This window comes from Takifugu flavidus, chromosome 10 (assembly GCF_003711565.1).
Source record: "Takifugu flavidus isolate HTHZ2018 chromosome 10, ASM371156v2, whole genome shotgun sequence".
NCBI lineage: Eukaryota > Metazoa > Chordata > Actinopteri > Tetraodontiformes > Tetraodontidae > Takifugu > Takifugu flavidus.
In genome coordinates, this window is record NC_079529.1 from 9,861,930 (window position 1) to 9,888,215 (window position 26,286).

The 26,286-nt window shown below is 49.7% G+C and overlaps 1 protein-coding gene and 1 long non-coding RNA gene across 3 annotated transcripts in view; one reads left to right on the forward strand and one right to left on the reverse strand.

Annotated features, from left to right (window-relative positions):
• The window catches only part of LOC130532069 (low-density lipoprotein receptor class A domain-containing protein 4-like), a 100,720-nt gene that overhangs the window by 17,101 nt on the left and 57,333 nt on the right, over nt 1–26,286 (forward strand). Inside the window, exons 1-2 of one of the 2 annotated variants that reach the window (XM_057044320.1) lie at nt 9,399–9,518; nt 16,966–17,493. In XM_057044320.1, the coding sequence (XP_056900300.1) occupies nt 17,454–17,493 (40 nt within the window). In that variant the 5' untranslated portion in view covers nt 9,399–9,518; nt 16,966–17,453. Of the gene's footprint in view, nt 1–9,398; nt 9,519–16,965; nt 17,494–26,286 lie in introns of those variants that run through there. The other variant, XM_057044319.1, reaches the window with a different exon arrangement.
• Nucleotides 4,867–9,074, reverse strand: LOC130532070 (uncharacterized). The gene is made up of 2 exons (XR_008952256.1): nt 8,945–9,074; nt 4,867–5,802 (listed from the first exon to the last, which is right to left on the reverse strand). It is a non-coding gene; the product is annotated as an uncharacterized LOC130532070 (long non-coding RNA).

The following is a 26,286-nucleotide window of genomic DNA, read 5'->3' on the forward strand; positions in this document are numbered from 1 at the left end:
AGCACGCCGCAGTTTGCATCAGGGGGCTTTTTTTTTGTTCCTTCCCTTTTTACGTGTGGGGAAGGGTTGTTAAATAGGCCATTCATCAGCTCATCTGACGCTGTTAAGCACACAAAGGCTCGGAGCTGCACGTTCAGCCCTTGAGAAACACAGAAGTGAAATAGCTCCTCGATCCCCATCCAACAGTCCTAATCAGTTTCATTTTTCAGCCTAGATCTCTCCTGGCTGCATCCCACATTTTTCCCATCATCCCACTCAGCCACAGTGAGCCGGGGGCACACCTGGGAACGTACACGTGGGAAAGGGCCAGACAGCGAGCACGTAGCATTTATCACCAACCAGAGCGTTTCTTTGGGTCCAATCAAGGCGTCATGCATTTACAGTTCACGTAAAATAATCCTCGAGGTTTAGAGGTATAAAAAATACCCGAGAGAGGCGAATATTTAGCATATAGGTGAGAGAATAAATGAGCTTTAAAAGTGGAAAATTGCAGCAATGCTTGAAGAAGTGGAGTCACAGTCAGGCGGAATCGACTGAAACACAAAGGTGTGTGTGTTTCAATGAGATAAAAGGAGGTGCACACACTCCTCCTCCAGACCAAACCTGAGTGACGCCGCCGTGACGGCGCCGGCGATGGGATCTGACATTTCTGCGGATGTTTCGCTCTTCTAAGACCCGTTTTGACCTTGTTTTTATGGCATCGGCGCACTCATTAAAACGGTTCACTACATTTCTGCATGGCGTGAGCGACCTGAGAGGAAGCCTCGAGCGGCGCTCCGGTTCTCAGCTTGGGCGGACGGAGATGTGCGGGCAGGGCGGGGAAATAGGGAGCTTTGACTCTTTGGAGAAGAGAGAAATCCACTTAGCGTGTTAATTGTTAATGCTGTTGCTCAGCGTTTAAGCTCACTGCGTAGCTACAGCAGCCGTCCACCGGGGGCGCCCCTCCATAAATGGCTGGGCTTTGGCGTCCTTTATCTCTCCGCCGTTTAAACCGTCTCCACCTTCGCGATCCCTAAAGCAGAGGCTGCCGTTGCTAAGCTATTGCTGGGGTTTTCCTCTGTATCTTACACACACGCGTGTTCGGTCTCACACATGAATTTACACCCGTCCTGACAGTTTGTCTGCTTCCCATCCCAGCCACGTTCTCTTGTAGTGCAGATCTGCCCGCCTGACAACTCTGATAACACTTGGCTGCAAAACCTAGTGCAGCACAAATCATCTCATGACGCACGCGCGCGCACGTGCGCAACACTCTGCAGTGTTACTGTACGCTGGCCTGTGTGTGTGTGTTGGGTGATGACATTGATTGGCAAATGCTTCCTGTGCTCTGGCTTCCTGCCTGGTCCTATCAGATCTGCACTTGAACGTGACTCCTGGAGAGACCAAATGCACGATAGCCCCCCCCCCATCCCACCTCGGCTGGTTATCGTTCATTAACATGATGCATGTCTGCACAGGGAGAATTAGATCCACTCCTCGGGACCGTTCCTCCTCGTTATACTATTTCAAAAAGGCGGTTTATTCAGCCGCTTGGAAACAAACCGCCTCCGCAGAGAGGAGCGGAGTCGGGCTCTCTATAGCGCCGCTCAGCTGGAGTTCAGGGTTTGGCTGCAGATATGAGACACCTCCTGTCCTGAACTCCTCGGTACGCAACGTCAGCGGGGAGACGGCGCGGCGGAGGAAGAGTGGAGCTGCGCAGTGTCAAAGGCAGCTGCTCGGGGGGAAAAGGGAGGCCTCGGCGTTTCTGCTGCACTTCATATTTTAGGGAGGGAGTGAAGGCGATGAGTGCAGCCAGAAGAGATAAGATAGGCTTATTAATTAAGACTGATTGGCTGTGCTTGGATCAGAATACTCCCTGCAAACCTCACTGACGATCAAAGCAGCTGCCAGAAGCTGGAGGCCATATTCAACATTTTTCAATTCTTCACAGCAAAACAGGCAAGAGTGTGTGTGTGTGTGTGTGTGTGTGTGTGTGTGTGTGTTGGAGGGGTTAGACAAAGTCATGCTTTTTTCCCTGACTCTAAAGAGCTCACAAACTTGAGGTTAAAGCTTCTTGGTTGCCCTCAGGTGATGTTGGGTGAGGCTGCAGTAGGGGAGTACGCCGTCCCTCCCCTCTGTGTTTCAAACCCACCCCAGGGCCAATTTAGAAGCTGTAATTATTCCGTGGTTTTTGGTAGTTCTTCTCAAGCTAATGTGTGCAGATGTTCGCTTTTCTGAACTCTTTGAACAAGCTATTTGATCTCCTAAAAAACAGATAACACGTCACGGTTGACCTTAAATGTGCATCACTGATTCAAAGAATGGGGGGGGGGCAGGTGAGAAGGGTCAGGGAGGAAGTCAGGTTCCTCCTCTGAGGATCATTTAAGGTTAAGAGGAGCTTCCCTGGTAACGGTGACTCACAAATAATAAAAGAATTCCTTTCATTTTCATCAGGAGCGGCTGTGTTTGGTAAACATTTCTAGTTCTTATAATAAAGACGGCGGTGACAGATATATTGAACACCAACCAGCGCTCGGCCCTTTAATGTGGGGAAAAGGATCTCAGGTAAACACCTGGATAAACCGCCTGGTTTGATGGAGCCACTGTTGGGAGAAATCTGGGCACCTGCCACCGATCTTGGCTCGGTCGGGACGTTAGCGGCACGCCGTCAATTAACAAAGAGGCCTCCATCAACTGGGAAAGGGCGGAACGGATTGTCTTTTCACACTAACCACAAACTGCCTCTCTGCACCCTAATGCTCCCTTGGCGTGTCGGAATGATGACAGGGAAGGGCAGAGATGAAGACGGGCGATGCGGAGTCATCAGGAGCCCTCTCAGGGCTGTAGCGTGACGGCTGTGCCACGCCGCCGTTGGGGAAGGAGTGTTCATGAATGTTTGATCCAGCTGGAAAGGTGGAGCGTTTCTCCTTCAGACCTGCTTCTCCAGTATTTATCTACCCCTCTTTGATCTTCTGTAGGTTTTGCTCCCCGCCGTTGGATCGATAGCAATTAATGAGGAGGAGAAGGGAAAGAAAAGCTTGCCAAAGTGACTTTGAGTTTGTTTAACCATTCACACCCTCGCAACGCCGCAACTGTCGTGTAGACTGGGCTCAGCCAGATGTACTTTCACCCCCTGGAGGCAAAGTCATTTCTCATCTGGCACACCCAGGGATGAAACATCTGAGAATCCCTGCGCGCGCGTGTGTGTGTGTGTGTGTGTGTGTGGAGGGTTTCGTCACGTGCTGCAGACAACAATCGGATGCGTACGCCCTCACAGAGTGATGACAGGGTCACCGCTCGGGGGAGACCACAGGGAAGTGTGAAAGATCTCCCCCGCTCTCCTTCTGCCTTCCTTCCTCCCTGTCCTGACCCCACCTCCATAGACTTCTTTAAAAACCCTCCATCACTTCTTATTGTTTCTGTCTGCCTGCTCCCGCCCCTCCCTCGCCGCCGCCCTCCCCCGCCAGTTGCCGTCTCCAGGTTGCCGTCGCCTGCGCGGGGCTGATAAAGCCCACTTAGGTTATAGGCAAAGTCAGCGGGGCAGAAACAAAACGCCGCTGCAGGGTTTTAAATATGAGCGCCGTCACCTGAGCGCCGCAGGTCGCTGCGGCGCGCAGATACACGGGCTGACTGACGGGAGAGACGGCCGCCAGGGCGCCGTGGCGGGCGTGCTGTGTGGGTGGGTGATTAGCTAAACCGAGTCACGCTGACAGGAAAGAGCTTGTCATGTTATTAATAGTTTCGGGGAGAAAATAACTACTAACAAATGCAACTGTTGCACATGCTTATTATGTTTCCTGTTGTTTCCATGGACACAGAGCGAGTGTGTGTTGTTGCAGACGGTGTTGTGTAGCAACTGTTGAGCTAATCAATATTGGATGGTTTACATAAAAGAGTAAAATATACCCCCCCCTTCCCCTCCAAAGTGGGAAAAGAAATAAAAGTTCGCGTTTACTTAACTTTTGTTCCACCCACAATCAAAGATGAAGGTAAAAGCAGCCGTGGCCTCGGTTTGACCCCTCCAGACGTAAGATTTCACGGCAGAATAACGTGGAGATGGACCCATTATTCTGTAGTGATCTGGGAGTGACAAGCAGCTGTGATGGCAGCACTCGCAGCAATCTGGCGCGCCATGTCAGCGCGCGGGGGGGGGGGGGGGGGAACGGCTCGAGACGTTTAGAAAGAGGGAAAACCAACGGGGAGAAGCAGGCGTTGATACAGGGCTGCTGAAAGGGCCAACCGTGGTACCAGGCAGAAAATGATAAGGAAAGTCTTCTGCCTGCTCAGAAATGGGAAGAAAGCGCCAAGTGATGTCCAATCAGGAGGCGCCGCGTGTGGTTTCGGATCGGACGCGTTTCCACACAAACAGGAGCCAGACGGCCGCCTCAGACCGAGTCCATCAACTCTAATAATTGTAATAAATTTACCTCTGGCTGCCTCTCTCAGCATCCACTCCTCTCCCACATCTCTTCATCACTCTCCCGCTTCTTCCTGACATCAAACACTTCCTCCATCCATCAAGCCCTCCATCCCTCCATAATCAAACTGGCCCTCCATCCATCATTTTGTGGCTCTTCTGAGCAGCCAGGCTGGATGTCTTCTTTTTGTTCGCTCTCTTCATTCCTTTATCTGCCATTTTGTCCTTATGCCTCATCTCTCCTGTGTGTGTGTTTGTGTCTGTGTTTGTGTGTGTGAGTTCCTGCTACGAAATAAGGACCGCAATAAGCATTTGACTTGCAAAGTGAGGACATTTTAGCAGGTCCCCACAATTTCAATCAGGATTTTTGTTGTTTGATGTGCAGCTCCTTATTGGAAACTGCTCACAGGGAAGACAACACATCATCTGCAAACGTGGATGAGGAATCGGAAATAAACGGGAATCGGGCCTGTGGTTTGAAAACTTCTGCATAGCGGTCAGTTTATTAAGGCAGGATTGTTTTTGTGGAGTATTTCTCCTCCACGGCCTTTGTTTTCTCCCCTTTGAAAGGGCAGAATGCCAGCAGGCGAGCTGTTTCTCACCCGGGATCCCTCACCTCTTCCCCTTTATCTTTCTATTCACAATGCGCCGCAGACGTGCGTGCACACATCCCTCCGTCGTCCCTCCTTTTTAATTTTCTTCCTCACGGCGGTTCAAATCATCTGCAGAGCGGTGAAAGCTGCAGCGGGAGGGGGCAGAGATGGAGAGAAGGTGGAGAGGAAGAGAGAAAGAAAGCAAACGAGCAGCAGAGGCACAAATACAGACGGTAGCGAAAAAGATGGAGAAGGAAGACAAAATCACGTCTGATAAGGAGGGAGGAATAAAGGAAAAGATGCTGACTAAGAGTCTTTTGGGTGTGTGTGTGTGTGTGTGTGTGTGTGTGTGTGTGTGGTTGATTCTGCTTCCCTCTGTCAGCAGCACTTTTACACACCGACTTGATGTTGTTACCAATGAACTTGACTCATAAACCCCTTTCACACATGCTCCGTAATCCCGACCTTATTTGGATTCACAGTGGGTGAGCTGGATGCGTGCGCACGGATGTCTGGATTTAATCCCGTTGTCCTGATTCGGGGTAAGCCTGGTGTTTGAATGAAGCGAGGCGGCCTCGGGAATAACGAGCAGAGCGGAGACGTGTTGACGAAGAGGAGGGAGACAAAACCAGAGGGTGAAGAGGAGCAGCGTGACGAGGACCAGCGGAACTTCTGACGCCGGAATAAGCCGACAAATCCGGGGATTTGATTGTGCGTGACCAAATAACCAAGCGCCCGTGGGAATTCTGTCCCGCTCCGAGGTGGTTTTGCTGTTTGTTGTTGCGAGTGTCGACTCCTTTCCTTTTTTCGATTCTGGAAAACAGGAATCAAACAGGAGCATTTAAGGGCTTCGATCAGCATTTTTATCTATTTCTAACTTTTTTCCTCCATAAAAGTTCAAATGATTAATCCAGGACTTAATTAAAAGTAAAAGAAAATGAGATAGGGATGGTAGCAGGATCAGTTCGTCTCCCTTTTCATCTTGCCAGCTTTACTGTGGATACAAAGTTGCTTTTCAAAGTCATAATCGTGCAGCGTCGATCGCTCCAGGCTTCACGTGAACTTTGAGGAAAACACAACTTCACCGAGAGCGGGATGAAGCTACCAGAACAGAGAAGGGAAAATCAAAAGTACGAGCAGGAACAATCTATCCGCATGTGTTTGTGCTCCAACCTGTGAGGAAGAAGACAAAATCTCCGGCATCAAACTGAAATAAACGTTGGAGCTGAGACAAAGTCAGAAGCTCACAGACGCCAAACTTCAGGAAACGACCTTTTCCTGACCTCCCAGAGCCTCGATATGGTGAAACCATTAAAGATTTTACACTCAGAAACACATCAAAAAGCTCTAAACACATTGGTTTTCACCTTCAAGCTCCCAGCAAGACTTTATTCCTCACCATCGTCGAGATTAGCACTCGTTTTTGTCAGAGTCTCTTAATCCAATTCAATCGGACTATGACTAGCATGTGAAATTGAACTCAAGGACTTTAAAGGATTCCAAGGAGGAAGCCCAAGGTTGTGACCTGCCCTCCAAACTCTCCAGATCCCAGTTCAATCAAGCTCTCGGAGACCCCACCTGAAGGATCCCAGGGGATCTTCAGAGGCTTCGCAGCTCCATTTCCATGTGCGCGCACGTCCTGGGAGGTCAGAGGCGTGTGGGTGGGTTCAGAGTTCTCAAGGAGGCTGGAATCAGACTGAGAAAGTTCCGCAACCATGAAAAAATAAGCGGTGTCAACTTACGCTGCACCCCCCCCCCCCCCCCCCCCCCCCCCCACGCCCGGGGGCTGGAGGGGAAAAAACCTGACCTGGTTGGGTAATAAAGCCGCCTCACTGCAAGAAGGAAGCGAAGGAACACCCACCTATTAGAGCTCGCCGAGAAAATCGGAGCGCATCGACGTGTCAAAGTTGGGGGGGGATGAAAAAGCGCGGCGCCGCTCCGGAAGACGATTTTAGCCTGTTTTTCAATTTAGAGTTAATGGGATTTCCAGCAGCCTCTGCCGATTCTGTTGTTAGTGTTTATCCCATCCTGTCTGCGCGACCCCATCTTTTATACCTCCGCAGCTTCCCTCCGTCTGAGCCCAATCGGCTTGTTTGTGTAAATAGCTTACTGCTGCAAAAAAAGGGAGGATATTCTCGTCTGTACACGTTTGCAAATGTTCCGCACACGCACAACGTGCACGCTGGGACGGCTGGGCTGCCTCTTCTGTATATCAGGCCGACTGGTGGCAGCTTCCTCCCGCGTCTGCACGTTGTTTTCTCTACCTCCAGAGAGGAGCAGCTCCCTCCTCGGGGCTCAGATTGGATTGGAAGTGATCGTGAGTGTTGGGTTGCTTCTACTGTAACCCCCCCAGGCTGGGGGAGGGGGGAGGGGGCAGTGACAATAGTCATTTATTTAATTTTTAATGGCAGCCAAGAAAGCTGCCACGCGGGGGCTGGGGGCAGGTATTTTGTAGGCGGATTAGAGAGTGGGGGCACTTAACGTAGGCCCTGCCCTCTGGAGTTCACCCCCCTCTAAAATATTTAAACTAAACTTTAGATTAAAAACAACATTCACTACTGCATATAACCCATAAAGCACCCACAGCACATACATGCATATATACATGTGTGTATGTACACGTGTACACGTATACACTAGGGGGTGGTGTGTGTGTGTGTGTGTGTGTGTGTGTGTGTGTGTGTGTGTGTGTGTGAGTGTGTGTGTGTGTGTGTGTGAGTGTGAGAGAGCACACGTGTGAACGGGTGTGATCATGAGTGTGGACGAGTGTTCTCTCCAGTGTTGCCCCCCTCCCCCTTGGCGCGGGCAGCATGTTGCATCTTGGGGGCCGCGGGGTTACTGTCGGGGTAGGTACCCAGCGCTCTCCTGGGGGACCTTGGTCTGTGCGTGCTTGGGTTTCTCTGATGGGGGGGGGGTTCAGTCTCACTCATCGGTAACACACAGCCTAACCTGGCTGTGTCACGCTTATGAACGTCTCACTGTTGCTGATTGTGAACGCTGCTTGTGTGCACCTGTCTATATGTGAATAGACCTCTGTATGTATGAATGGACGTTTAAATATGCATTGCTGATCTGCACCTTTCTGTATCTCCTGTTCTATTCTCTTTCCTAGTTTCCTTCATCACTTTTTGTCGTTAAAGTCGTGGTCTCTATTTTCTTTCTTTTTTTGCCTCTTTTGGGTTTGTTTGGTAGTTGTTGTTTGTCTGTCTTGTTGTTGTTTTGTTGTGATTGTTTGTTCTCTCTGGGTTTCCTGGAAGTCAGGTCCATCATTCAATTATAAAATAAATTCTTAATTGATTTCATGGATATGGGGGGGCACGAGTGCTCAGCTCCCCCTGCTGATTCACCTGTAAAACCACTCAAAAAATTCTCAGGCTGCAAAAACTTGACAAAAAAGATGAAATCTAAAATTCAGGCGTCACGAAAAAGGCGGAATTTGCGTAAACATAATCAGAGGTTAAATGACAGGGTTTGTACCTGCTCGCTGCATTTGTTCAAACAGACTTTAGAAATAAATCATCCTCTTTTGTGGAGGAAAGGTTGGCGGTTGGCAAAGGAAGTGCTGAGAACGAGGTTTCTTGAACGCCTCTCTGACGCGTTTGTCTGTGAGGATTTGCCCTTGGTCATATTCACACACTTTAGATGAAGTCTGGCTTTTTTTTATGCCCCACTATGCAAAACTATGTCTGGGCGTGCAGACAGTTGCAGTCGTCCATTTTACTGGCAACATTAGTTTGGTGTGAGAGATTCTAAGTTCTGTGAGTCCAAGAAAAGCAGAAAAATCCTTAAGACAACAACGATCGAGCAGCGATGGAGCTACAGGATCGCTGTGGGAAACTGCTCCTCGTCCGCTGGGACCCACTGAAACTGGATGAAACCTGTTCCGCTGGTGTACGTCAACCCTGGGCACACAGTCAACACACATTTACAGATCATATCAACCATCATCAAATACCTGCACGGTCATCGGGTCGGTTCCCTTCTGCCGAATGTCTCCAGGTGCAGACGTGACTTTTTCCAAATTCCGCCACATTCCAGCCGCTGGCGTGCAGGTGTCTCTCTCGCCCTCTTCTCAAAGACCGACGCATCACTCAGACGCTGGCAGAATGCCATGTTGATGTTATTTTTGTTGTTTCTTTTTGGAAGATGCAGCCTTGTTAGCGTTAGCCAAAGCTGATGCTAGAGTCCATCATCTGACCAGCGCATCGATACTTGACCAGAACGGGCTCCTTTCTCCTGCTCCTGCTGTCGTTTGGCGATGGAATGCCCTTCCCACAGCTGCGTATTGTGGTTCTAGCTCATTCTCCCAGCAGGTCTTGGGCTCCGTTTAAAGTCTCCCTGCCAAGGATTTTTCCACTTTCATGTAAAATCCAGATTAGACGATCGCGGCTCGCCTCCGTTTCTTTGATCTGATCCGGTCGGGGTATCCCCTTTGCTTCTCTTACAGAACCGGGCCTGAAAAAAAAAGAACAAAGGAGCATGTGACATCACAGCGGGTTCAGACTTGGAAGAGACAGAGAGAAGTAGCGGTAAGACTGACAGATGAAAGTACAGAATCAGGCTGAGGCAAGTCTGTACAATTAGCCAGTGTGATTAGATTAGACTACTGTACTGGATAAAGCCTGGGGATATACTGGCCTAGTTGGCACACACACACACACACACACACACACTCGCAGGCTTTGAATCCATGACAGGGACTTATGTAATGTGCTTGTCACCACAGACAGACAGGTTGTCCCCCTGGCAGCTGAGTAATCATGATGACAACAGCCAGTCAGGACGGCGCTGATCGAATGGTGGCCTTCGTCACTCCGTCCTCTCCTGTTGAGGCTTTTCTGGAATAAAGGAAGCGTGCGCTCACATGCTAGGCGCTTCTTCACTTTGACGGACGTGCGCCGGTGGGAACAAGGCTAATGTTTGTCCTCCGCAAAAATCCGCTTTCTTTTATTTTTGTGAATTTTTGATGAAGAGTAAATAGAGGTTGGATTGCTGCGGGTGAGGATGAGGCACGCAGGGCGCTCCGCTGCAGGCCTCACCTCCGTCTTCATTACACATGCATTTATGGGAGTGAGGCATTCACAGGCTCGACTCACTCGGAATCGTCTGTTTTGGTTCGGACGTTTCTTTAAGTCTGGCGCCGCTGCACAGATGAGCACAGATGAGCCTGGAGGAGGCTGGAGCTCTGCAAATACGCCTGTTAAACAAAGGCTTAATTGATTATGGAGAACATACGAAGCAACCTCAGCTCAAATTGACTTAATATTCAACTTTGCAAAGATTTTACTTTAGTCTATTTGCTGCGTGGACGGGAGGCTGGGCATCTCTGTGGCCAGGTGGTCACATGATTAATGAGGCTGGGCGCCACGGCGAGGGTTTTTTCTCCTTAAACAGCATAACCGTGACCTTTGGCTGATGAACGGAAAATGAGATCAGGGCTCAGTAGCCGGGAAGCTCCAAAAGGAGCCGCGGCGCTTGAACCGCGTGATTACCGTCACCGTTTTTCCGAGTCAGCGTCTCGTCTTTACGGCCGGCGAGAGTCTGAGAGGGAGATTAAAGACTCATAACGAGCGGCTTCGCGTGGACCCTCGTCTCCTTTGGGAGCCAAATGGAAGGAGCCGTCAGGGTCGACCCGGGGACACCAGCTCCCATATCGGGAGTTTGAACATGTTTGGCCTGAGATAACCGCATGGAATAATGGCATTAGCTCCATGACATCATGGGATGTCTGGAATCATGGCGTGACATCGTACATGCTACGGCAGGTGGTAGCAGTGTGGCCAACTGAGTTTATGGGTTTGATACGGCACACGTTGCTAATGTGGGATTAGCTGACTGTACCCCAGCAGACGCTTGACGGCTGTGATTATGATGCCCCCCCACCTCCCCAAAGATGCCAGAATGGGGCCGTATTTCCCACAAAGACCAGATTTAACTCCATTATTCATCAACTGTAATAAAATAAATTCCATTTAACATTCAGCTGCTAATTTTGTGGGGAGCAATAGCACCCTGTACTCCGACCACTAGATATCACTAAATCTCACAAACGGGACCCACATTTACGTCATCTCCGTTTAAGGGGACGCGCACGGTTGGTGTCACTTTTTGCACTTTGGGGAACCGTTTCCGTCTTTGTAGAGGAGCAGAAATAGAAGCTTCAGATAAAAATGTGATTACGATTCCAACACGTTGAAATCCGAGGCTTCTTTCATCAAAGCCGCCACGATTCCAGACATCACAATCCCGCCTGAGACAGTTATTAGCTTATCCTCCTGTTCCTGTAGATTTAAGCTCGAGCTTAGCTGTTGAGTTTGTATTTAAATAGCTTTTATAAGGCTGCACAACAGCGGCCATGTCAACGCATCGGTGTGCATGTTTTCAAAGCACATGCACCTGCACGTATTAGCATCCTTTTTTAATGTGCGTGCATTCGGGTGGAGGACAATGTTTCCTTCCAGCCATCCGGTCAGAGTGTTCCAGCGAGGTCACCACTTTGGCCATGTCCTGGCCAATTCTCCTCTTTTTTCTACATTAGTTTTCCTCTTCTGTCGAAGGAAGGAGCACAGGAGAACATGTTTTTCATCTTTAACAGCATTTAACATTGATTCACTATCTTCATCCATCTACAAATGAATTTAAAGTGATTTATCAGGGGAAAAAAAGACTGTCGGTTTGTATTTGTTTAAAAAAAGCTTTTGACCTCAGCTGTCATCAGAAAGTTTGGTACTTTCTGTCATCGTTTTGTGCCGTCGTTTCATTCGGTCTTAAGTTGATTCTTGAAACTTTTCTGTCCTTGGCACGGTTTTGTGTTTGAGAAATTACCCAGACTCACTCCGATAATGTGCGAGAGGCGGTAAACTGCACACAGTATGTTCCCGTTTACCAGCCATCTGCTCTCTGGAGCTTTAGAAGGAAAGGACAGACGGCATACCTGCACCAGCGTGAGACGGCCCGCTCTTCTGGCTGTCTGCGGTGTGTCGCCGCCTTGTCGCCATTGTTTCCTCCATTAACCCATGTGATTAAGACCTCTCCGCACCCTCTGTTTCCCTTCCTGTTGCTCTAGCAGCGTAGCCAGCGGGAGGGTTCAGGTGCGTCCCTCCGGGGCCCATCAGAGGCTGCATTATAGAAGATGAAATTCTGATTAAACATCCCACCCAACTCCTGAGCATATCCTAAATATACGGTCCTAGGAGGAATTACGGGATCGTCAATCCACCAGCGGCAGGATAAAGGAACGAGTCCCATGTTGTTCTGTACCCACCAGCCAAACTGGTGCTGTAGGTTCAACTATAATCTGGGTTTGTCCTTTGATTTCTTCATCCAGACTTGTAAAAACCCATCAGGAGACACTTTAAATCCCCTCAGACAGGACTTGAGGAGAAGAATCAAATTCCCAGTGGGAACATCTGCCGTCATCCATGTTCGACGGGTGCGTTCGTGCTCCTCTGCCACTGTGAGACGTAATGGCTTTTATGTCAGCTAATTTGCCTTTGTTGTTCTCTGCTGCGACGGAGCAGCCAGATTTACAGGAGCGCGCATCCATCATCGCGTCTGTCTTAAACTTTTCAACTCCCTGACGTCAGCCAGCCATCTGCCGCGCTTCCTCTCGCGCACAGCTGTATTGGGAGTGCGGATGCGTCACCGCCCTCGTCCTGTCTGCACAGGAGCCGCCGGGGCCGGGGCCACATTACGCGCGTGTCGGCTTCATCACGCTTGGTTTGGCGCGACGCAGACGAGGAAGTGCGTCGCTCCCAACGTTGCTTTTCACACCTCAAACCACAAAGAAAGCGTTTTCTTCCCGTTTGTCATCGAGGTGTTGTCACATAATTGAGACGAATCATAAAGTGACTGCTTACGCGACCGTTTCCTCTTGCATTAAAACAAAAGAAACATCCCGTTGCTCCGCTTTTCGGAGGAGCTTCAGCGCCTGCCCACGTCCTTGTGTTTGTCGCAGTCATCACTGAAGTGTGGGACACTTTAACCTCAGCCTTAAAAACCCTCTGCGGCCTGGCTTCTGTCCAAGCTTGTCCCGCTTAGCGGCGGCGTCCTCGAGCGATTCCTCAACTGTCATCGGCGTCCAGACTTTGCGGCGAAACTGCATTAAACCTCCAAATCGGCTGTTTCTGTTGGGTTTTGTTTTAGACATCCGCTCAATGAATGTTTGCTTTTCTGTTCTGAGGAGGAAGAGTTTGGGTAACCAAAGGCCAAATGCTAACCGCATTAGCATACATCTGAAGGGAATTACCTTGCGAACATTAGGTTAGCGGTGGGGGAATTTCCAGGGCTGTTGTCACCTTGTCATAACACGCGTCTTCATGTCTCCATGTGACCACAAAAGGACTGCAGAGACTTTAGTGACTCAGGAAAAGTACTGAACCATTTCTGCCTTTGTTGGTCACGTTTATTTCTAATCTAAGGATGATTTATGCCTTCACAACTCCCGCTGGGACGAAGCTATCTGTGGTCTTTGATATTTGGTGTGCGCTTTATGTGGTTACTAGCACTACAACCGCCCAAAAATAAATAAATCCCCTAAATCTTTGCCAAACTGAACGGGGAGCCAGAGGAGAGGAAAAGAGAAGCTTTTACGTTTTCTCTTCTTGTAGTTTGGGTGATGTTTGAATTTAATTTGATAAAAACGGGAGAAAAGCCTCATTTGTCAGCAGCGTCCTCAGACCAAACCCTCGAGTGGCCCGAGACCGACAGATTATCTCCATTCTCTCTGTTACGCAACCGCTCTCTTTCCCAACAAGGCCGGCCGAACGTTCGGTGTAACAGTTTAAAACTGGGTCTGTGTTTGTCTGTCTGGCTGCTGTCTCGCTGATAAGTACCTGCCCCCGATTGACCCCCCCCCCCCCCCCCCCTCCGATGGGGGGACCTCCCTGTACTCCAGACATGCTAAACTCTCGGTGTCACCAGGGGGTGTCCAGCCTGGAAATGGAGGCAAGGCCCCGCTGGAGGAACCTCTGGTCCTGGTGTAGATGGACGACTCCCAGAGTCTCTTGACATTTTTGGCCACCTTGTGTTTCTTGCTGATCTTTTCCCATCGTCGTCTTTGGAGCTATTTGCCATCTTGTGTTTCTCCGATGTTTTTCAGAGCTGTTCTGAACAACTGATGATGAGGCCGCAGAGATTTAATGAGTTAATTACTTACTATTACATTTGGTTTGTTGGGGGGAGCGATAAAGATGTGGGCATGGAATAAATGGAGTGCGTGTTTGGACTGCAGCTGAGATTCTGATGGGCTGGAGAACATCCGGTGAGAGGAGTGGATCGCGGGGATCGTGGGGATCTTTCACTTGAAGCAATGTTTGCAAGTGATCAAACAGGTTGGAGCGGAGGCCAGGAGGTGTCCTCAGATGACCAGAACGCTGGCAAACATCCTCAACCAACATGTTCCACAGCCTGTCAGGACTTTCCAGTCAGACAGGAAAATACAGGCCGGTGTTGGTTGCAGCGGTAGATTGGTGGATCCGGAGGGCCAGGTCACGTTAAACCTTTACAGGTTCAGGATCATGTGGGACCTTTTCACAACATTTGTCCTTCTGCGCTCCTCAAAGCACTCTTTGAATATAAAGTCATGTTGGTTTCTGCAGTAATAAAATCAGATATGAAGTCCTGCCCAGGAACCGTCAATAGGTTCTTTGATTTTTCAATGTCAAGCAGTAAGGTAACTGAATTCAAACTGTACTATAGCGTCCGTCACCTCTGATGGAGCACACGCACCTCCATTTACAGAGCACGTCAAAACAGAAATTAGACCTTTCAGGCTGCACATCCTGGACAGTGTGCCATCATTACTGTAGTAAAAGTCAGAGATTGAATCCTTTTTAAATGATTCAATCTTTGACTTTTACTACAGGACTCATTGACTCTGAATATCCCCAAACATTTATTATTGTTGAATACTGCAGCAACAGTTGGATTTAAACTGCATCTTAGGAAGATTAAATAGGAATATTATAATAAAGCTGCATTTGGAGACTCTGAAAGGCCCAAGAACCTAACCCTGGGGGATTCCTGAGGGGTTTGTTACCAAGGAAAAAAGGGAAAATGAAACCAACCACACGTTCAGGTCAAGGATGAAAACAAACCCATAATGATCAGCTAACTCCTGATCAACGATAGTGGCAACAGGCTGGTGTTGTTTGAAGACTGATGAATGTAAAGATAGCCTGAGCAAACAGACATGAACACACTGAACTCTCTCACACACACACACACACACACACACACTCACTCACTCGTCCTTCTCTTCAATAGCCAGCACTGGATTAGCCAGTCAGTCCTGAAATGGGATCAATATGGCAGCCTTCTCATGCCTTTATCTTCACAACTGTTACTTTCACTGCTGCATTAATGATCGATCATTAACGATCATGTTTTAGAATGTAAAGTAGTAATAATATAGTCCAACTCTCCGTGCCCAGATGCCAAACAACCTTACACTTCCTTCAAATACAACATGTAACGCTTCTTTCTCTCCCTTTTCTTTTCTCCTAACAAAGAGTCCAAATCAAGCAGAGGCAGTTTTGTTTGGTGAAGTTCTGCCTTGCACGTCAGTCCTGGTGGCATCTCACCCAGGATCTCTTTTCCTTCCGCCCTTCCACTCCTTATCTTTTGGCTCCTCTGATGAATGCAACCGTCGGCCTGGTGGCCGCGCCTGTTTAAAGCCTCAGGAACTCTGGGGGTTTGGTCACAGGCAGAAACGCCATGACTCAGTGCTACAGAAACTCTCCTAAGGAATGAAATTTGGGTCTTTACTGCTGTGTGTATCAGTGCTGCTTAGTGCCGAGGCTCCGTTTGGGCCGGCAGAGATAACAGCGTCTAACGGAGATCTGTTGAGTCTTTGTAAACCTCAGACAGGGCGTGCGTTTGTTTACCGTCTGTCTGCTTCTCTCCCAGACTCATTCCTCGCTTCCTCGTGCCATTTCTCGTCTTGAACTTTCCTCGACCTCATCTTTGATTTTTTTTTTTTTGGTTTCCTCCTTGATTCTGCCCCCCCCCCCCCCCGCCCGTTAGCGTGATAACCTGCAGGTTCTCATTTGCAGACGGTGTCAGTCTGACCGAAACTGGCCTCCCCCTCCAAATCCTCCCCACCGGTTCTCCCTTCAAAAACCTCGTTCACAGATTTTGTTCGTTTCGCAGACAGATGAGAGGGAGGGAGGGGGAAAAAGAAAAAAGCAGAGCAGGCACTTGGCACTTTTGAAATGTAAATAAAGTTTTGTTGTTTCCTTAGCCGTAGCCTCCTCCAGCCCTGTTTATCAGGCCGACTTCAAAGCGGCACGCTGACATGTGGCTCTATCTCCGCTCTGCTCTGTGAAATAGGGTCACAGGCGGCGCTTAGCTTTCAGAAAAACCTTCCCTTTCATGTAAGAATGTGGTGGGTGAGAGGAACTAAAGGGGGCACTACCAGCCAACCACCCACCCACCTGCTACCCAGGCGGCTCGTCCTCGTGCGCACGCTCGTGCTTGTCTCCTGCTTCTGTTGGCTTTGCTCGGTCGGCCATTGTGGAGCTGGGTGAGGCTCTGCACAAGCGCGGACATGGACCGGAATGTTGTGGTGGGGGACGTGTGTGACTATTGCAGAAATTCTACTAGGAGCTACCGGTCAGGGCCGGTCTGACGTGGCTGGCACACGATAATCGGCGCGTGCCGTCGGTATTCAATAAAGACAGACAATGTGGTGGCTCTTCCTGCCAGGGAAGAGTCAGAATCTCACCAGGAGGTGGCGCCGCGGAGCAGGAGCTCTCCAAACAGCCACCACGGGTGATAAAGACTCTCTGGCTCCACTTGTAGGAGTTCTCTGCCCTCATGTTATGTGGTAACCTGGAATGATGATTGATGTCCGATGATTATGCGATGCGACCTGGATCATTACACATCATGATACTGGTGCAAAAGCTGCTCGATGTGAAACTGAAATTGAAACGTGTCTTTAACTGTTTTCTTTTCCTCTGTTTTCTTCTTCAGCTGTGGTGCCACCGCATGAATGCCACCATACCTCACGTCCCTCATGGGGCAAAAGGGATGTGAAGAGGAAGTGGGGAAGGGAAGCTAAGTAAAGACGAATTAACAAAGTCAGCAGCAGCGACGTTTGCGAAGCAACGCACACAGACTGAGGACGTTTTAGTGCAGCTAAGAGGTAGAAGAGAAGAGCGAAGGCCATTGTTCTGCTGCGTGGAGGACAGACCAGCGGCCGGTAACGACCAGAACCTCCCGACTTCCCGCCTACATCCCCAAGTCCAGCCTGAGGAGTGAGCGTGAGAGTCGGCCGCTCCGGACTTTGAACCCGGCTGATCTGTTGATGAAGAAAGATGGCAGCGATACCGGCAGGTGCCGCCCCTTCCTCCCGGCCACCCTCCCACCCACCAGCGGCCGCAGCTCGGAAGGGTTAACGCTCGTCCATCGGCATCCATCGCAGCATCGGCAGCAGCGGACAGAGCGCGGGGAGGGGCAGTATGCAGGAAACTGACTTGCCAGCGACGAATGCCTTTAAAGGTAATGAGAGACTCCCAACGGTCACGTGTTTAACGTGCAGACGCACAGATGTAGAACACAAGACACACACTCCTCCACCTTCTGAGGGACGACAGAGCGGCCGTCCCAGAGCTCCCAGTTGCTGCCCAGCCACACAGCATTTCACCGCCTGCAGGAGCCGCTTTTCTCTTTGTTTGTCTGCAGCTTGTGTAAATATACAGCACATCGCTTTATATTCAAATGCCTTTGAATTACAGATTACATTCAATTTGAATATGTATGCTCTGCACCTATATGCTGCTACATCTGTTTGACATCTATATGTAAATGATGTATGGAGGGCCGTGTGTTTGCATACCAAACACTGTTCCAGCCCCTTAACATGGCAGCACTATAAAGTTTATGAGGACCCGGTGCAGCACACGGGCCAACTGCAGAACCTGAGCGGGTTTTAACCAGTCCAGGGTCGCTGCTCTGGACCAGCTGGTGGTCTGGACGTGCACAAGCTGTTCTCATATAGAACTGAGGGGGATGAGCAGGTTTGCATCCTTCTCTGGGATCTATAAATGCTGCTCTGAACCCCAGGATTGTTGTGCACCTGCTGGGCCTGGGAGAGTCTTCCAAAGGCCTGCAGAGTGGGACGAAACCTTGTCTGTAAAGTTCTGGAGAGGATGGTTAGAAGGGAGCTCCACCAGAGGTGGAGTTACGGCAGCTCTCATGATGAATCAGCAATGGGAGAGAGACAATGATGCTGATTCTTTTGAGTTATCTGAAGGACGCAGTCTCAGTCGGGCCTGACCGGCCGAGTTCTGACCATCCTCAGTTCATGAAAGTGATTAATGCTGCTGGGGTGTCCGGTTGAGAGAAAGTGCTGCTGCTCCTGTGGTCAGCTGCTCTGAGGATGGATGGAGGAAGGCGTCTTTGGAGGACAGCTATTGCGTAATTGATCAGTCCCAGTTAGCGCAGCTCTTTTTTGAAGCTCTGCAGGCTTGTAGATGGGAATAAAGCTTCACCTTCCTTTTATAAACAAAGGCCAGGCTGACGGTCGACAGCTTTGAGGATAGCGGGGGGGGGGGGCTGTGTACTGCGTGCGGCTTCCTGTCGGGTAATCAGCCCAGGTAAATCACAAACGCAGAGCGGGATGCAGACGTTTGACCTCCCAGTCCTCCCGGAGGGTCTGTGGGTCTGTCTGCGTCCACGTCCGCTTTATTTGAATTCAGGAGGATTTCCGTCGAGGGCCCATTATCGCACGGATCGGAAAATAACAGCTTCTTCCCCCAAAGTTTATCATTATTTCATCCCTTCCTCTTTTTATACCTGGATAGCTGCAGTTTTGTCTGGCTGGGTGAGGTGATGGCGCGGCGTGATGGTGCCGCTCAGGTCTCTGATGCGGGGGTCCTCCTCCACCACCACCTCAGGGTAGAATGCATAATCCCACCTATCAGTGCATTACAGACGTCATCTCTTGTCCGTGCTGTATTAAACACCCCCCTGCGTCAGCTGACACACACCAGAGTCCTCCCTTTTCCCCCGTCCTCCCGCTTCCTCTCAGCAATTGACACATTTTCACACTCCGGCTCTCCCTCGGCGCTCACCTTTTTCTGTCCATCTCCATTTATCTCACTCTGTCTCCCCTCCCAAGCCGGCTCTCTCTCAGGCCGTGCGGTCTCCCGCAGCAGTCGATCCATATTGAGCTGCACTAATGTGGCGCTGGTGCACATCCATACGGTGACTGACAGCTCAGGGTTATTAGATGAGGCCTTCCTGCTGCCGGGGCGGAGGCCTCGGAGCAGTGGGAGGCTGCCTGGGTGGCGTCTCTGCAACATAATTCCACGTGAACAGATTGTGTTTGGAAGTAATCTGTTCCCATGTCAACCGCATCCTTCTTTTGTGCATATTAAATATCGTCAAACGTGCAGAAATCAAAGCCCAATCGCAGCCTATAACTTCAGAATCCTCCTTCACTTCCAACCTTATTCCAGTGGGTCTTAAGGATAGGATGAATATCATGGGATGCACACACACAGCTGCCATCGGGGGGGGGGGGGGGGGGGCAGTAGGGAAATTGCCCCTCTACCACCCGTTTGTCCTTCTGAGATGACAAATCAATGTTGTTTTTCATCAGAAAGTCTCCAGCTAATTGGCGTGCTGGGCGCTGATAGCTGCTCAGGAGCACAACTTCATACCTGCATCGACTGATTTCTGCTCCCATTCAGGCCGAGGGGCCTAATTGGATATCTAACTGCCCGGCAGGAGGCATTGTCGATGGTGTAGGCCTCTATAAACACCAGTCCCTATCTGCTGCGCTGCTGCGCTGCTGGAACAGCTTTTTTCTAAATAGCTCTCAGCTGTTCATTTTATGTAGAGTTAATCTATAAATAATCCTGCGACATGGGATTTCCCCCCCCCTCTATTGTAATCACCAGCCCTATAGGCGGGGGGGGGCAGCACTAAAGGTAATCAGTGATTCACATAACCAGGCAGAATCCATAGAGCTGAAGATTCTTTCACACATCTTGCGTTCACAGATTGAGAACCTGTAGCCACCACATGCCCCCCCCCCCCCCCGCTCCGAGCCACAGGGCCAGGTTCCAACCACCGAGGACTTCTTCCAGGACCATTTTGCCAGGAGACAGCGGTTTAATAGCCGTGTGCAATTCCATTTTTCTTCTGCAAATGTATATTAGCATAATGCTAGCATCCCTCAGGTCAGAGGGCTGGTTCTCATAAATACAGAAACAACAGGTTTTAGAAGGAGTGGGGTGTGTTATAAAAGTTCAGAGGGACAGAGCAGAGTCTGCTGACAGCACCGATAAATCTGTTAGGAAGGAAAACAAATGTTCTGCTTCTGTCTTTTCGGGGGGAGAGAGGAAAAACGTTGCGCCTCAGGACTTTCTTCAAGAGCTGCGATATTACAGAAAAACCCAATAAAACTGCACGACAATGTTTAACGCATGGGATCAAATATTTCAGTATGTTGATTTATTGATGTTTTAATCACCACAGTCGTGCGATTAATTTAGCATTCTTGTTAATTAATGTAGAGCAGAAAGACAATAAATCATTAGTAATATATGATAAAAGACCACTAGGGGCTTCTGCATTAGTAAAATGATGTAATTGTGTGTGTGTGTGTGTGTGTGTGTGTGTGTGCACTTATACGTGTGTACTCATGTTCAGCTGATTACAAGAATTATGACACGATAATTGCGTGTAAGTTTCCGTAAATGTATGCATACGCACTGTCCCATTTAATCATTAATTGCTGCGTGCACGGGCGCGTACACGTGCTGGCGCTTATTGTGGAAGCACACCGGTTTTGACAGACACAGTGAGTCACACACGACATCTAATTTATTTCTCTGCGCCGCAGCATGCTAATTTTCATCGATGTTTCCACACCAGTTAGCGCGTGTGTGTGTGTGCTGTGTGTGTGCGTGTGTGTGTGTTGAGCGTGCCCCTGTCTGGTTTCCTGCTGTCTGATCCTGTTTCCTTTATTTACTTTTCCCATCTTGCTTATTTACCAGTCAGTCAGACACCCACCCTGCCCACATGCAGGCTGACCTAAATCTGCTGTGCGAGCGTGTTCGGGCGCCGGCGTCTGCGTCAGTCGCTCTGTTGAGGTTTCTGTCACGGCGCCGCAGCCCTGCGCTAACGTTTCAATCTCTGCTCCTCACCGGTTCCTGTCTGCACCCGAACCCTGAGCAGCCTCCGCAATCCCATGGCTCAGTCAGATAAGGTCCTCGAATCCGTCCGGAGTGGAGACCCCCCCACCCGACCACGTTTCATTTTTGTTAACAGGTTATCGATTCGGGTTTCCTCACATCCACAGGATCCCCTCTTTGCTAATGAGAGCACGCCGCGGTCGCTACGTTAGCGGATTTGCAGTTATTTCGGTACCAATCGACCAGATTTCTGTTGGAAAATGTTTTGGTGGATGCTCAATTATCAGATCTGTCCCACCTTGTGCCACCATTGTGGTCGGAAAACAGGCGGTTAGGTGGTGGTCGAGATCAGCAGGAGGGCCGGGTCCAACCGCCCGGAGACGCTGGCTCCAATACCGGTCTCTAAATAAAACCCCTGAAGATCAAAGGCGACATCAAAAAACTCGTTGTGTGCGCCGCGCCGTGTCGATCAGGCGGCAGGTGGCGCCCGTCTGCTCCGATGCGGTGGTCGATGTGGTGGCTGAGGTGAGCCAGTTTCAGACTTATTCTGGCTCAGCCTGTCAGCGCCGCCCGGCCGCCTGCTGAGCGCCTCAGCGAGGTTGACGAGGCGGCGGGTGGGCGTGTGCGCGAGAGCGCGCGGAGCTTCACGTGTGTTCGTGTGTGTGTACCTGTGGCTTTATTCACGTGTGTGGGCGTGTGCGTGGGCAGAGCGCTAAAGCCGACAGTGAGCGGGGAACCTGAGGACATATTTATGAGGTTCCTCGCTGTCTCGCTAACCAGCCCATATTAACCCGGCGCTCTTTCGCCACCTTAAGCTGCAGAACGCGGCGAGGCAACGTTTTTAAAATTTCTTTTTCATCTAAATTATGTGCTGATAAGTGCGTTACGGGAGAAAGTGCACGGAGAAAATGGGGAGAGGGCAAGGTCAGACGGTGTCGTTATTGCAACGGGGCGATCTCATCAGGATGAAGGTGTCATCCATCTTGTATCTAAATGGGCGTACATCCATGTAAGCGCTATTATACATTAGCTCAAGGTTTCATAAAGTGCAGCGCGAGGCCATAAACTGGGTAGAACTGCGAGTTTAAGTCACTCTGTCAAATTTATTCTCATCTAATTGCAGCTGCTGGGTATTAAAATAGCCTTAGATGGATGAATGTCATCAAAAATGTGGATTTTGGGTAATGGGACAAAAAAATGAACCGTTTAGCGCTCACATATTAGCATACATATGGTATCGGTGCCATATTGATGCTGTCGTGGTTATTATAAAGCCCTTCCTAATGCTACTCTACCATTAATTGAGTTAATTGTCCATTTTGGAGTTGATTTCCCCCCCAACATCCTCTTCATTTCCAGAGTAAAACAGAGCCATCTGCAGAATGTCGCTGCTGAGAGGCAGATAATTACCAAAACACTGCTTTGGCTTAGTTATGAGGAAAATGGTTTAATGGGGTTCAGACTTGTTGTGAGGACACAAATGGAGGACCAAAAAGGTGCTTGCAGAGAAACCCCAGGAGGCGCGGCGGCCCGTCCGCCGTGGTCACGTGTTCCTGACTGTTGCGTCTGTTTGGTGACCATGGTAACAACCGGTTCTTTCTGCTTTTGGACAATGAAGAACAAAAGGTTTCTGATTTATTTGTTTGATTTAAAAGGAGAAAAAAATTTCCCTGACAACAGCCAACCTGAACAATCAGGACAGACAGCGTCGCCGTGGCGAGTCCTTGCCTGCACGCCACCACGCTCCCAGCTGGCTTTATGCAGCCGCTCCTTCATTCTGTGGTATTTTCGTGTTCTGCCGCTTTTTTGGCCGCCGCTGTGTCACCAGCGCCGCATCAGCGCGGAACGTCGGAGGCCTTCAGGGGTCCGGCTTGATCCCGTTGGCTCTGGGACTTCTGGTGCTGTAGCTTAGCCGCAGCCTCGCACCTCTGGGCGCCGCTCCGGCCTGCGTCTCACACCTTCACACACTTGGCCTGCATCTTATCTTCTGAGCACATTTGGCTGCACCTTAACCCCCCCACACACACACACACACACCCCGGCCTCCCTGGATCCTGTGATTGAGGCTACAGCTACAGGAAACCCAAGACGCACATGGGCCGATAGCGTGATAGCAGGAGCGTGTTTGGAATGACCCCCATCGCCAGAGGAGAGGTTTCTCTCCTAAGAGAGCACGATCAGATTATCAGATGATCAGATTAGCACTGGGGAGAGAATGAGGCAAGAATAAATGAGCTGGTTGACGCTGCGTGATGACAGTTGTGGTTTTAAGTGGTTAACCTCCAAAAGAATAACATTTTATTTCACGTTGACGGTGTGTGCGTGCCAGCTCTCACACACGCGCCATCCGCATGAGCCACAGTGCTAATTAAGTGTTTTTCTGGCTGTACAAAACAAAACCTTAAAGTGGCAAAGACCAATGTCGATACATGTGCACCCTTGTTCTTTTCTGCACCTCCTGTTGCCTCATGAATTCATCGGCTCTTTTCTTGGTCCCGCGGCGTTCGTCCACAAGGCCGAGGAAGGCGGTTAGAAATGAGAAGATATCTCACTCGTGGATGCAGAGAGAGGTAGAGTGCTGTTTTTATGCTGCTGGAAAAGGATTCAATAGATGTTGGAAATACAAGCCTGCTGCTGCTGCTAGCAGGTCAGAGCTGTGTAAATAATTCCCCTTTGCTTTCTGAGGCCAAACCACCAGAGTAGCATCAAGCTACCGAGGTCAAGGTTCAGGGTTTTGACACGGGAATGGCAGCCTGCTTTAGCTAACCTGCCAGTTCTCGCTCAGGTTGTCAGGCAGCCTGCTTTTCCTCCATGACTATGCTAGCAAAGCCAAAGGAAATTAGTCAGTGCTAACCTGCTAATGCGTTCCTGTTAGCTGGAAAGTCAGATTGTGTCCACACAACATTGGTGTCTCCTGTTAGCTCTTCATTCTTCTTCCATATTGGGAAAGAAAAGATTAACCTGCATAAATGTTAGCTATGATGGGCAGTGGAAGCTACTGATGAAGGACACCACCTGCCACACGATGCTGTGTCAGCTAGACCTTCCGACGAGTGTTCTGTTGCACCAGATGCAGGTAAGTGGATTCATTTTGTTCCTGACATTCCTGAGACTGAATAGAAGAGTGAAGATGTTTCCTCACCCCCCACTTCAGCTGCACTCAGCGCACCAGATTTCCTTGAGTTTGTTTTTTTCCTTTTTCACAGCCAGCTAGAACCGGCATTGTGAGCGTCAGACAGCAACCAGAGAACGTGTTAGCAACAACCCTGCGTTTGACCCCGTGATGTCACGCAGCTCTGGTAACGTCAGGTTGCGCTCCCCCAAAAGCTGCTCGCTGCATCTCTGGGAGAGCCTGCAGCTGATGCGCCGCAGCCCGAAGCGCCGCCCGCGCCCCCACTAACACTTCTAACAAGTTTAGCGGTTTTGCATCCTCAGACGCTGAGCATGCGGCGGACAAGCGGCGCTTTGATGTACGTTCATTTCTTTGGCTGCAGAATAATGCAGCTGATTTTCTCCAGGACCTCCAGGACTTCTCTTACACTCTATTTGATATCTTTGAACGATTCCGCAGTGGCTTCCCTTCATGTTCCTGCCCCTTGTTGAGAGATTTGTCTGAAATTAATCAAATTCAGGGATAACAAGGATAAAGGAGAGTTTAAACGTTCTCTTTTTTATGAACTTCTGCTTCAGAACAGCGGCGTTTTCACTGGCCTTGATTCTTCCAGGAGTTTAAACAGGCGTGAATACAGCAGCCTCTTTCAGCACTTCTTCATGCTGTTTTATGTTTCATCTGTTCTTCGAGTGTCTCTTTTGTGGTGGAATGTATGACCGTGGTGCATTTACCCAGGCATGAATGGAGAACATGACAGAACTATCTACCGATGGCAAATGCCACGGAAAATATGCAGTTCCACTTGTTACATCTGCGTTTTAACCCTGTTTTACAGTCTTGTACGACAAATCAAGGATCGTAGCTTAGCTTAGCTTAGCTTAGCTTAGCTTAGCTTGGTTTAAGAGTGGTAAAATCTGCCCAAAGCTAGCATGAACACACTTATGCTTGGTTGAATTATGTGTGGAGGTAGCAGCTTCACTTGAGGGCCTGATTCTTAATGTGACCTTTCTCCTCACCGTCATTGTGCAAGACGTCCTTGTGTCCACATGTGATGTTTGTTGGCCATCAGGAGACTCCACAACAAATACATATATAAAGGGTAAACACACCAAGTTTACTGCCATGTAGTGTGACTGGACCTCCCTAAGCTGTACACAGCTTCGTGCACATCCTGTGCAGAACACACACACACACACACACACACACACACCACACACACACACACACACACTGACGCACACCCTGTTTGGACTGCAGAGACGAGACACAGCCTGAAGGTCTCGCTCTCCACTTCTCTCCCTTGTTCTCTCGCCGTTTCTCACTTTCGCTCTCCTTCACTTTAGGTGTCAGTTGTGCCGAGTCAGCACAAATCTGACGCGCTTAATTATCCTGCTACAGCCAGGTTGAGGAGTGGAGGAGACGAGGGACAAGAGGAGAGGAAATTAGGTAAAAATAGAGAGAGGAGGATGGAGAAAAGGAGGGATGGAGAGAGGAAAGAAGGTAAAATAGAGCAGAGGGGTAGAGAGGCTGGAAAGATGCCCCGACCCTTCACGGCTCAGAGACACAGAGATCTGCAACGCATTTATTACCTCAGTGCTCTGCAAAAACGCTGCTCACCTCCTATCAAGGATGCAGGCTGGAGGACAGAGGGAGGAGGAGAGGGGGAGACAGAGCGATAGAGGTAGGGAAGAAGAGAAGGTGAAAGAGACAGAGATGGTGGAGAGGAGGGGGGAGAGAGAGAGACGGGGGGGAGAGAGAGACGGACAGACGGGGGACAGGATGAAAGAGAGAGACAGGAAAGAGGCAGACAGGTAGGAAGGGAGAGATAGAGGGCGAGAGACACTTGGGAGAAGAGAGAGAACATGTTGATGAGCGGTACGGACCGAACATGTAACGTCTGACACGGTCCCGTTACCATGGTGAAGGCAGGACTGTGCTAATCCGCTGTGGGGCAACATCGTGCTGCACCGGCGTCAGACGGGCACCAGGGCAGGTTATTAACTCAATTAATATTTCACAAACACATTTAGGTCTTTG